The 12911-nt window shown below is 25.9% G+C and overlaps 4 protein-coding genes across 5 annotated transcripts; 2 read left to right on the top strand and 2 right to left on the bottom strand.

The window, feature by feature from the left end:
* Nucleotides 1–117: 117 nt before the first annotated feature.
* Nucleotides 118–1338, top strand: LOC127067852 (protein chibby homolog 1). The gene is made up of 3 exons (XM_051003235.1): nucleotides 118–634; nucleotides 692–807; nucleotides 893–1338. The coding sequence occupies exons 1-3, from the start codon at nucleotides 451–453 to the stop codon at nucleotides 971–973; spliced, it is 381 nt and encodes a 126-aa protein (XP_050859192.1). The 5' UTR covers nucleotides 118–450; the 3' UTR covers nucleotides 974–1338.
* Nucleotides 1001–5771, bottom strand: LOC127067847 (DNA topoisomerase 3-alpha). Its single transcript, XM_051003229.1, has 11 exons — nucleotides 5358–5771; nucleotides 4915–5261; nucleotides 4718–4836; nucleotides 3992–4338; nucleotides 3600–3888; nucleotides 3027–3525; nucleotides 2598–2943; nucleotides 2027–2516; nucleotides 1711–1960; nucleotides 1396–1640; nucleotides 1001–1302 (listed from the first exon to the last, which is right to left on the bottom strand). Exons 1-11 carry the CDS (start codon nucleotides 5556–5558, stop codon nucleotides 1262–1264), a joined length of 3174 nt encoding a protein of 1057 aa, XP_050859186.1. The 5' UTR covers nucleotides 5559–5771; the 3' UTR covers nucleotides 1001–1261.
* A 263-nt stretch (nucleotides 5772–6034) lies between these two features.
* LOC127067850 (neuferricin) lies at nucleotides 6035–7538 on the top strand. Its single transcript, XM_051003231.1, has 4 exons — nucleotides 6035–6603; nucleotides 6677–6817; nucleotides 6901–7087; nucleotides 7169–7538. The coding sequence occupies exons 1-4, from the start codon at nucleotides 6294–6296 to the stop codon at nucleotides 7344–7346; spliced, it is 816 nt and encodes a 271-aa protein (XP_050859188.1). The 5' UTR covers nucleotides 6035–6293; the 3' UTR covers nucleotides 7347–7538.
* A 275-nt stretch (nucleotides 7539–7813) lies between these two features.
* LOC127067851 (uncharacterized) lies at nucleotides 7814–9180 on the bottom strand. Of its 2 annotated transcripts, none has more exons than XM_051003232.1 (3): nucleotides 8986–9180; nucleotides 8561–8753; nucleotides 7814–8451 (listed from the first exon to the last, which is right to left on the bottom strand). In XM_051003232.1, the coding sequence occupies exons 1-3, from the start codon at nucleotides 9005–9007 to the stop codon at nucleotides 8091–8093; spliced, it is 576 nt and encodes a 191-aa protein (XP_050859189.1). In that variant the 5' UTR covers nucleotides 9008–9180; the 3' UTR covers nucleotides 7814–8090. The 2 variants fall into 2 exon arrangements, with proteins under 2 accessions (XP_050859189.1, XP_050859190.1); XM_051003233.1 differs by having other exon boundaries at nucleotides 7818–8451; nucleotides 8561–8719; nucleotides 8986–9178.
* Nucleotides 9181–12911: the final 3731 nt, after the last annotated feature.

The raw sequence follows: 12911 nt of genomic DNA, 5'->3' as shown, positions 1-12911 counted from the left end.
TACACCTCCCACGGATAACCTTTTAACTACTTTTATGTATATTTGTATGTTGCACGATTATCCATCTTTTTTACCACTTAATCTCATTCTTATAGCCAGTCAAGTAAAAACGAATCGTGAAAATTATAATTTTGATTTTACAAATCGAAAAAAAAAGCTTTCTCATGGCATGCTATATATTGGGTGTATTTATAAAATATGGCGTTTAGTTGTTTCCGAAGAGAGAGAAACAATGTGGTTTATTTACATTTATCGTTACGATTTGTTTATGGCGTAAATATGAATCTATTTTAATTCATGTACTTCTAAACTTTGTTCGAATATTTTTCGAAAATAATGATTACAAACTAAGTTATAAAGTCATTAGGATTGTAGTATTTGATTCTGCGTTTCTAACTTAACCTTCAAGTGTAGATTTTGGTAGATTATTATGCAGTTATATCTCCAAACATGCCTTTATTTTCAAATAAATTTTCCCCAAAGAAAACACCGACGAGAAAAGTGTCAACATTTTTAATAAACAAAGACTTAAGTCCTAAGAGAATAGAAAAGGAATTAGGCCCTGATATAGGATCTATCCGTATACGACTTGGAGATCAAGAAGCAGTTTTCGAAAATGGCTTATGGATACCAGGTACAGAAACTAAATTATTTTATTATTATTTTTATGCATTTGTTGTTATTTTCATAGAATCTGGAAAAGTAAGTGGTACATTTAAAGAAAACGAAAGACTGAAAAAAGAAATTAAAAGACTCGAAGAAGAAAATAATTTATTAAAATTGAAGTTTGAAGTAATGTTAGACATGGTAAATATTAAACTGATAATAATTATATTTTAATTCTTATTTTTTTAATGTAAATTTAAAATATGTTTATATCATTATATTACAGTTAACGCAAACTACAACAGAAGCTCAATCTCAAAAAGAAGAACTGGAAAAATTAAGGAACAGCGTATCATCTGATAGATAATTAAAATAACATATATTACACAATATGTAGTGTTCTCAATAGTTTGTAGAATAATTTTATTTTGTGCTGATTTTATGCACTCAATTAATATGATGAATTAATATGACAAATAAAACTTATATATAAACAAAGAGATTAACTAATCTCTAATCTCAAGTAAATTTTATAATTTTTAAAATAAGGCACGAATGATCATATTATGTATATCACTATAATATCCTTTACTTTTAATAACCTTGGATTATAGTTATCTGAATGTACATAATTTACAATATTGTAATGTTATGATTAATCCATGACATTTTCTGGACATGTTTTGCGTGTATGACCTATTAAAAATAAAATAAAACAGACTGATGTAAATTTCAATTTCTGTAGTATTGGAATTATATAAAAAATAATTTGTTTTATAAAGTATAAACCTTCAGTTCCACAAATGCCACATTTTCTTTTGACACGAGTTCCTTGAAGTTTATTTGAAGAGCTATTTCCTTTGGGTTTAAAATTATTATTTCTGTTTCCAGAATTTCGCGAATCTGTTCTTTCATTCGTATTAACACTTGCATCTACATCAGCCCATTTAAAAAAGTTACATGTACTGTCCCTACCTTTAGGACAAGTATAAAAGAGTCTACCTTTATTTGGTCCTTCTTTTTGAACTGTAAATCTATAAAATGTATGAAAATAACGGTAAAACTTTATTGTAAAGTATTTTTTATCAGCACTTGTTTACTTACTGTCTAGCTGGTTCATTACAAATACACATAATAACGTTATTTGCTTCTGAAATACTAGTATTTCTCCAATCAGTAGAATTACTACTAGTACTAGGCTGTTGTGTTTGGCTTTGTGTCATCCAAGAGCGATTTGAAATTTGATTATTATGATCATTATGATTTGTTGTATTTTCTTGTGGTCTATCAGAAGCCCACAAAAAGAAATTACAGCCACTACCCTGAGGTTGTGCACATTTATAAAATTGTCTTCCTACAAATATTTAAAATGTTTAATTCTATATACTACTTCATAGTATTTCATGTAGATATAATTTACCTTGGTTTGGACCATCTTTTCTTACTGTTAACAGAATTGCTTGCTGGTGACATTGACACATTATTTCAGCATCATTATCTATGTTCCCCCAGGATACAATATCATTAGGGTTTGTACGATTGTCTGATTGAAATTCTATTGTCTGATTGAAATTATTAGTATTATTTTTCATTTTAGTAATATTGCCTTTTTTTTTATTATTAGGATTTCTTGAACGGTTTTCACTTCTTTGAGTTATCATTCTCGAATTTGATATAGATTCTCCCATATTATTATGTATTTCAGTCCTGCTCGATACAGATCTGTCGTTTGTGGTTTCATAGCCGCTATCAGTAATACGTGATATTTTTTTAATAGTATCATCTTTGATATTTATTGTTTCATTAAAATTAGGATCACAACCACCTATACAAGTTATATATGTACTTCCAAAAAGATGAAACATATTCCGTGCTAATTTAAATTCCAGTTTATGCATGTTTCCAGAACACTGAAGGAACAAAAAATTCACAGTTACAAATTATAAGTTCCTGGAATGATTAAACAATAACAAATGGAGAAGTAGGTAGACCTGAGTACACGTATCCTCCAATACTGTAACATTTTCGATCGATTGAGGAAACCATATAGCATTATTGCACGATGGAAATCCCATGCAACTTATATACTTTCCTGTACCTTGTTTCCTATCTTTTAATATCATATCAGAATTACATTTAGGACATTTGAAAACAACTATGTTTGTAGAAGTATTAATTATATCAGTTTCTTGTACTTGTGTTGGTTGTTCTTCAATATATTCTGCTATAGCATTATCAATTAAATTAGCATGTTGTATTGCTAATTTGAATACATCACGATATTTTGCTATCTGCTCTTGTAGGACAAGTTTTGGATCTTTTTGACCATCACAAATTCTACAGATAAAAAGAATGTTGTAATATATACATAAATATATTAAAATAGAATTTAGAAAAAAAATGAAATTTTAATAATATACAATTTAAGATCTTTTTCTAAATCTGCTCTTAAATTTGGCTTAGACATTGCAAATCCCATATTATCATAACCCATTACAAGTCCAATTCCTAATTTTGAAGGCATAAAATGTTGATCATCTTGCAAGCCTACATATTGCCTTGACTTTATTGTATCTATGTGCTCTGCATGAGTTGCATCAGTTCCAATCCCATGTTTATCCATTAAAGCAATTAAATCTGCTTCAGTTAATAATTTAGGAGGTGAAGTTTCTTCTTTTACCATTTCAATGCTAGTTGGTTGAAATGTTTGTCCCTCTTGATACCTATGTATTTCTTTATCATTCCATTTTTCGTATATGTACACATCTAAATAATTTTTTGCTATGATCTGAAGACCATTTGCAACAAATTTTTCTCCAGCTATATTAATTTCTACTATAGTCTCTAGACCTTCTGCATTTTTGGATATACAAGCCAGAAAGTGTCTTACAATAAATTCATAGACCTTTGCTTCATTTCCTATTATAAAATATAAAGATGAAGTAAAAAATTCTTATCTTCATATAATTCTAAAAACAATTCTTTACTCATACCTTGTAAAGTAGAACTATACTTCGTTGGATGAATAGGAGGATGAGCTTGATCGCACTTTTTGCCTTGTCTAGGAGATATTCCATCTTGCAACAAGCGTTGTGCAAACTGACCCCATACTGGACTATCACTATGTTGAGTAACTAAAGATTGTAAATTTAATTCTTTAGGAAAAATGTTTGTTTCTGTGCGTGGATAGCTAATTAAGCCTTGCGTGTATAATTTTTCTGCTATCTTCATAATTTCTTTTGCATTTAAACGCAATTTCCGAGAACCCTGCTTTTCTAATTCCTGAAATATAAAGGAATATAAAGGTAAATATAAAGGTAATATAAGTTAAAAAAGTTTGATATCAAATATAAACTATTGTAACATTATTGATTTTGCTGCTTACAATTGTATCTAATGGTAATGGTCTCCATTTGCTTTTGGGTTTACTAGTAACTTTAATTACAGTAGCAATAGGACTTTCTTGACACATATCAAGAAATATTTGACATGGTAATTCTTCAAAAAGTCTTATTCTATCCCAACGAAATTCAACAGAAATGTCATTATGAATATTCAGTACTTTTATTTTCCAATATGGTTCTGATTGAAATCTTTCTATAGCCAGAAATCTTTCCACCACAAATCCTAATGTTGGAAACTGGCAACTACCATAACTTATAAGCATATCTGCAAGTGTTCTAGGAAATACTTTTTGTAGCCTTAATGTTTGAAATCTTGTAAACGCAGCACCTAAGCCACAATTATTTTAGAATAGTATTTAATTACCAAACAGATAATATTATTGTAGTGTATAAGCGTGACAATGTATATATATATTTATACATATATATAACAACAAACAAGCATCGAGGAAGTGATGCTGAAGCGTACGAGCGAAAAAAGTAGCCGTGTGTCAGACAGGCTACAAGTTAGATTCACGAAGATTAAAAAATATACTTTTATGTATATTTAAGAAAGTAAATTAATCAGTGAATTGTCTCTATACAACCCTATTTCTCTCATAAGTATAACGAATATATTATACCCGTTACGAATAAGTTATATTCAGAACTGCTGTAAAATGCTACAATTATGCTTGCTTGCAAGTGCAATTAATATTGCAACATACCTATTCTTAAATCTAATTCACTTCTTATATCTACAGCATTACTGATAGCTTTATTTGGTGTATCCAAAGTTTGAAGAGCTCTGTTTATGGATATTTGTGTGATTTCTGAGAATTTTGCCCTAAAAAATAAAATATTTATTTTGTATTATAATTTAAAAATAACATAAAAAATCGATTATTATCTTAACACATACTACCTATATATACGTATATCTGGTTTAACTGCCTGGCATACTTCTATGATTTCAAATCCTATATTTTCTCCTTCTCGATCACAGTCAGTCCAAATAATCAAAGCTTTGCAGTTCTTTATTTCTTTTTCTATAGTTCTTTTTATTTTTAAATATTTTTCATCTATACAATCTTTTATAACAGGAGCATCAAATAAACTTAAAGGATGACATCCTTGCCATTTTCTATAAGCACCTACAAATTCATAGCCCAACAAGTGTCCAGAAACAGATGTCATGATCATTTGACAATCTGCATTCCACAAGCGTACATTGAATTCATAAATTTTGTTATAAACTGATAAACCTTCCCTCTGCGAAATAAATAAAAAATTTAATTTAAGTTTAGTTATTTAAATACATGACTGTAAAATTTTCTTTCATTTTAAAATACAAATAATAATATTTACTTTTTTACAATTGCCGCGTGATAAATAACCAGCAATGTTTTTCGCAGCATCATTTTTTTCAGCGACATTAAGAACTTTCATAATATGATTAGTACTTTTATTTCTGACAATAGAAATTGTATTATTTGTTAATTTAATCGTACTTATCTTTATATTCTTAAAGGCTGATATAAAAGTCACATAATGCGTGATGTATCTCATAACTGTTTTCAATTCCAAAGTAATACATTGATAAGTTTCTAAACTATTGTTATTATCATTTTTAACAACACACAAACTAATTAAACATTTTAAAAAAATAGTAAAAAATTATTTTTTTATACAATACAAGAAATGTTTTCAGAAAAGCTTTTCTTTTTCAAATTAAACCGCATTTTGTATTGACTGACATAGAACCCGCCATTGTAATGTAGTGTGATGCTATATGTGTAGCATTTGGGTGTATTTACATGTATCTATATATGAGATGCTAAAGCATTAGATCGTTTTACATAGTATTATGTCTAAATCACAAGTACTTTGCTACTACATTTACTATTACATTTATTTAGAAAATAAAATTCTGTACCTTATTTGATAGTAATTATTAGAACAATGAAAATGATTTAGATTTTTTAGAAACTTGTCGTTAAAGAATGCCAATTTCAGGGTTTGAATAAAATAGAAACTAATATAAAACCATAATTTATTTTTCAATATGACAGTTTTTAGCGTCTCGTAAATTTTTTCACAGGAAATAAATAATACTATACATAATAAAAAATTACAAAATATACTATAATTAACTCAGTTCAATTCTGATCAGTTTCAGTGGTTCACAGAGATTAGTTTTTTTACTTTAAGATAATGTTAAAGGCTATTAATTGTGATATATTAATCATGTAAAATACTGTATGCAATTGATTAACCTAACTGGTTAACCGAAATACAAAAATAATGATTTTAAGATATTTCTGGTTAAGTTTTTTACTTACAACTATTTACTTACTTTATTCACAGAAATATTTTACAATAATATGGTACTTTTTACCCAAAGAATTAAACAATGTAACACATGTATTATTCAGTATATCAGAATTGAAATTATTAGATATAAATGAAAAACAGAAAGTATTTACTAAAGATGAGTTAAAAAAATATAATAATATTGAAAATGGATTATATCTTTCAATATTAGGTCAAGTTTTTGATGTTACAAAAGGAGCAAAACATTATGAACCTGGAGCATCTTATCACATATTTGTTGGTAAAGAAACTTTGTTATACATTACAAGAATATAACATTATTTTTAACAAAATAATTTTATATTCATTATTAGGCCGTGATGCATCTTTAGCATTTGTTACTGGAAAGTTTGATGAGAAAGAAATAACGGATGATACTTCTGTACTGTCTGCCCAACAAATTAAAGCATTAGATGACTGGGTACAGTTTTATAATGAAAATTATATTTATAAAGGTATACAATATTATAAAAATGATATATATTATAAATTGGTATATATTAAACATTAATATAATCAAAAAAGATATTTTTTAAAGGAAAATTAAGTGGAAGATACTTCAATGAAGATGGTACTCCAACCCTCGAGTCTTTACAAGTACAGCAAAAATTGATAGATGCAAAAAAAGAAATAGCAGATGAAGAACAAAAGAAAAAATTATTTCCAACTTGCAACATGGAATGGAAAGTCAATGTAGGCACTACTGTGTGGTGTTCTAAAAGAAGGTAATAATATAACAAAAAATGACACACACACACACGCGCGCGTATATATATTAACAAATAATTTATTTGTTTAATTTATAGTGGTGGTATAGAAAGGGATTGGGTTGGTGTTCCAAGAATGTATTTTGAAATGCCCAGTTCAAAACAGCACAGATGTGCTTGTATTAATCTTGATAGTAAAGAATATGAAGAAAATAAAGGTAATTTTAAAGAATACAATGGTTGTGCAACGAGTTCGATAAAATGTAATATAAAGTAATTTCTATCTTAGAAATATTTTTGAAACCTATTTATAATACAACAGTATTTGATACTAATTCTATTTTTATTAGTATAAATGAAATGAATAGAAATGAATAGAAAGCAAAAAAAAAAAAAAAACTAAAGAATAATGTACTTTTATATTTTGTAAGAAATTCATTTTTATAAATAAAGCTGATTATATAACATTCTTCCTATTTTTCATCGATTAAAAAGGTTCTAAACAAACTTTCAATATTTTTATATGTACTATGAAATGACTTCTACAAAAAAAAGATGTAAAAATTATAATATTTGGCAAAGTATTATTTTGGTAGCAAAAAATATTTTTTATCATATTTCATATTATCCACTGTACTAGTACTTATAAGTGTACAAACAGTTAATGTGAATTAACGTCATTCTGTCAACTTAATATATGTTTTATGTTATTTATATATATGTATATAAAAAGTCTTATATAGAATTATAGAAAAAAATATCAGTCATTATTATTAAGTGTTTGGTAATTTTGAGATTACAAACATTATTATATATATAAAACATATGTTTCAATTGTTCTGACTAATGTTAGAATATGCATTCCAAATATTTGATATGTATAATGTTGAAAATTGTATTGATTCCACATAAAATATTTCTTAATATTATATTTTTTAAGATATATAAATTCACATGTCATTAATGTCTATAAAAATAGCATAATCAAATATAGCACTACTAAGCACTTACAGTATAACAATCACTTCGTTTTATTTTCAGAATTCACTGGTGAATTAGATCTGATGTAGTTTAACTTATTAAGTAATGCTTGCATAGATCCATGTTTTCGTCTAAAATTAATCTTTGATCCAAACATTTTTTTAATTTTAGTTCTTCTTTTTTGCAATTTAGAATCATTAGGTTGTTGTTGAAATTGGATCATCCTTTTGTACCTTTTCACACTCATATATATAGAATTTTCATTTGCATTTGCCGTTTCTTCAAAAATTGTTTCCAAATTATTTACCTTTTTTTTAAAACTTTTATCTAAATAGTAATCTTTAATATCTTCATTACTTTCCATTTCTTTACAATTTCTCTTTTTTGGTCTACGACTGCATCTAATCGTTGTATAAATAAAAAGAAAAGTTTAAAACAAAGTATATATAGATGTCTATATATACACACACACATACACACACATATATATATATATATAAATGTAAATACCTTCTATTCAAAAGTTCTGCGGGAACTGCTTTTGGTATTCTTTTTCTAAGATTCTTTTTATTCTCTGATATTGAATGTAAATTAGTATTTACTGTTAACATTTCTAAGCTAGCAGTCACTGCTGGCATATTAACATCATCTATAGTATGGTTAAGTTTACTAAAAAATAATACAGTTATAATATTACACAATTCTGAAATATAAATATTGAGTGTAAGTTTCACTTTTGTTTAAAGTTATTGAAAAATTAGAGTCGTTTTCTTTTTTAATATTTCACATATAATATATGTATTTCTTAAGGCATATAGTAGTTGTATTATTTTCTTATCATTTAATTTATTTTATGAAATATATTTATGTAAAAACCATGTATGCATGTATAAACGACATGTACATGTTAAATGATATATGTTTATGCTACTCACGTTGTTTCAACAAATTCTTCATCCATTTGTCTAGTTATTAATTCAACTGAAAAACCATTGAATAATTAAAAATGAATCCATTCTTTTATTATATATTCGATATTTGTTTATATTTGTATAACTACAAGCAATATAAATGAACCAACTTGTCCATCACGATTTCATTGAGTACATTCTTGTATATAGTTGGTACAGTTTCCAAATGAAAGTTTAACTTATAAGAGTTGGTTAGTATTTATTATTTGATATTTAATATTTACGTCTTTAATATAAATTATTTCAATTTCATCTATTCTAATTTATTATAAATTGATTACGTTTAAATTGATCTTTTTGATATTTGCATAAATCTTTAATATAATTAACTGAATATTTGAATTTAAAATCCATTCACATGATTGGTTGGTTGGAAGTCCATAGACTATGTAGTATCTATTATACAACTATATACACAATATTGTAGATATTTACCATAAATAATGTGACTAAAAATCAGAAAAGTATTTTAGACTATTCGTCAATTTTTGTTCGTAGAATAAGAGACTTTAGCGACAAGTATGGGCAAATTAAGAACTACAAGGATAATACGTGAACACTAAAAAAGTTCCTATTGCATTCGAGCATGTAGGTTATACCTCTCTCTTAGATTATACTTCTCTGGAAATGAATTACAGTATTTTTTGTTTGGTATCAAAATTATACATGTAGATAAAGTTACAAATACAAGTATTACAGCGAATGGCTGTATATTTCAATGTTTTTCTAAAATCTTTTTTTCGTTTAATACCAACTAGACGTTAAATTAATCACATTTTCCAGTTAATCATATCTCGAGAGATATATAAATTGAATATAATAATATTTTTAAATAATTTTGTAGAGAAACGCACGGAAAACTTTTCTATCGCTGTCGTTCCTAGTTATTCTTATTCACTTTTCTTAATTATTATTTATAATAATTCCTTTAAACTCTTTATCCTTTACTCTTTTTCTGTTTCAGATTATATGATCGAGAGAACAATCATGCAAGGATCAATCATCGAGCGACCGATCATCGTTAGATTTATTTATTGAATTATTATACATTTGTATTAATTATATACAATTCTATTTATTATATATATTTTTATAATTATATATATTATTGTGGCGTTATGATATTGATTGATCATACCCAATGAAGATTAGCTTATGATAAACAAGTAGGTTACATCGGTATGAATAGCTAAAAGTATAGAGAGCGCTATTTCTGGCTTTATACCTTTAACACAAAAGAATATTATTACTATTATTGTTATTATTATAACTATTATTATTATAAAAAATAAATGAATAGAATAATTTCTAAAGAACAAGAAATAATTATTACCTAGATGTAACATTTGACTACATAGGATATATTTAGATAATTAAAGCTGTTCATCAACCCTAATGTTGTAATGATTTGTACTAACAATGAATTCATATGTAATTCTTTACCGATTTTGATGAACAAAGTTTCATTTCAAAGATGATGATTTATACAAAATCTCTTTTTGAATTTATTAGAAAATTTTTATTTTATGTATAAACTACTCTAAAGGAAAAAAAAAAGAAAAAAACAGTACTTTATGATAAAGATTCTTTTCGAAGAACTAATATGTATAATTTATATAATACAAGTATATAATATCAAAACAAATATAATAATAAATATATTAAGTAATAAAATAATCTGTCTATATTTATACTGAAATACAAGAAATAGAAAATATGGAAAATGGAAGAAATCATAATAAATTTTAATTTTAAGAATTTAAAATGCAGCCATTAGCTCGACAGTACTTGCATTAATTGAATTAGTCATATATTGCAAGTAATATCGATTTCCAGGTCTCACCACATGGAGGTTGCTGCATACGGAGACCCACGGGCTAAAGACTCTACTTTTACTATTAATTAGTTTGGAATTATATAAAATTAATTTATTATATAAAATCATTATTATAACATATTTAATAGGAATTATTACAAATTTGGAAAAAGAAAGAAAATCAATCGCGAAACGAATCAAAAATTTTTTTCTAATCAATCGTAATTAGATGAAAATTTATGAATCCGTTTAATATCGACCTACCTCCCCGGTAAAGAATAGAACCCTTTATACGGAATTCTATTCTCTTTAAACTAACGTGGATGTCCATTATGCTGAAATCAAAAATAAAATATTTTTGTTGCGTTACATATCTTATCATTTAACATATAATTCTGTACACAATTTCTTCATGTGATGTAAACAGCATAGATATCTGTGAACATAAAACATCTAAATCGTTTCATAAATAAACAATCGAAATAATATGCGAATTTTGTATAATAAATCAGCAGTCACCTGTAAACATAAAACATTAGTAACATTTTATAATTAAACAAGAAGCATTCGAAATAATATGCAAATTTCATATAATAAATTAGCATTCTGCTGTTCAGTCACCTGTGAACATAAAACATCAAAATCAATGTACATATGTTATATAATAAACAAGTAATCTGTGGACATAAGAAATTCATAATTTTATTACTTTCTAAAAATGAAACGTATTAAAATAAGAATTATTTTATACACACATATACGTGCACACATACATATCTCATAAACGAAAAGAACAACCAACGAAGAGTGCAATCGAATCTGGCCAATATAGATGATATTTCCTGAAACAGAAATTAACTATGTTTAGTTAAAATTTCTTTAATATTTCAAACGAAAAAAAATGATTGCAAACAATGTATCCTACATTGTTTTTATTTTTTATAATTCCGATTCTTCATTCGTCATCAATAATTAATTAGATCTCCACATTATTACTTTGCTTTAATTTCTTGTTAATTAAAGCACCTGAGAAACCTGAAACAAAAATTATGCATGATGAATTCATAATCTTTATCAATTTATTTTTATGTCATACACTATGATAGTATGACAAATTTTGAAAGATTATTTTCAACACTGTTGTTAATACCCACAGTTATAATCTTGAAACGTGAAAACGACACCTCTCTGTAATAGAAAACTATAAAAAAGCATATGTGGAAAGACAAAATTTTTATCTACAATCTATGGGCAAATATTTTCATAATCTTGATAATTTAATAAATAAAAGATTTTATACATATATATTTTGCCATAGATTGTAATGCTGAAAAAAAATAAAAAATAGAAAAAAATAGAAAAAAATATAATATTAAAATGGCCATAAAATTGGTACTGAATATATCGAATTCTCAATGTATTAGAAAATATGTTTTACATTTAAATAAAAATATGAAATTGAATGAATTTTATGTAGAAATATATAGAAATATGTGGAAACACATATAAAGATAGAATTGCATAATGAATTGACAATTGTTTAATACAATTAAAATACATATCGTAAATAATTCAAGACACGTTATGAAAAAAAAAAAGAAAGAATTGTGAATATTCCACAATATTTAAGAATTAAGTCGCGTTTAAAAAAAAAAAAGAAAAGAGAGAGAGAGAGAGAGAAAAGGGAACAAAAGTACACTGCAACTTGTGTCGTATTATAAAATACATACACAATTTTGTATACCGCCATAAACATATCCATAACGAGATTAAATATATTTTAATCAATAGATTACATATAACTTATATTATTACGTTTATACTAACGCGAAGTACACAGTTACATCATGTGTCTGATGTACATATTACATTGTCAATATATAAGACATTGTTTTATCTATTAAATTATAAAAAATATAGTAATATAATTTCACAATTTTAAAACCATATAGTTTGTATATGAATATGAAATAGTAATGAAATATAAAACCTGAAAGAGAAAAATAAGATTATACATAAAAAATATTATACATTAAAGACAAAATAGCTTTAATATATTCTTGCATATTATTCC

This window comes from Vespula vulgaris, chromosome 11 (genome assembly GCF_905475345.1).
Source record: "Vespula vulgaris chromosome 11, iyVesVulg1.1, whole genome shotgun sequence".
Taxonomy (NCBI): domain Eukaryota; kingdom Metazoa; phylum Arthropoda; class Insecta; order Hymenoptera; family Vespidae; genus Vespula; species Vespula vulgaris.
The sequence above is the reverse complement of the archived record's forward strand: the minus strand, read 5'-3'. Positions and strand labels throughout refer to the sequence as shown.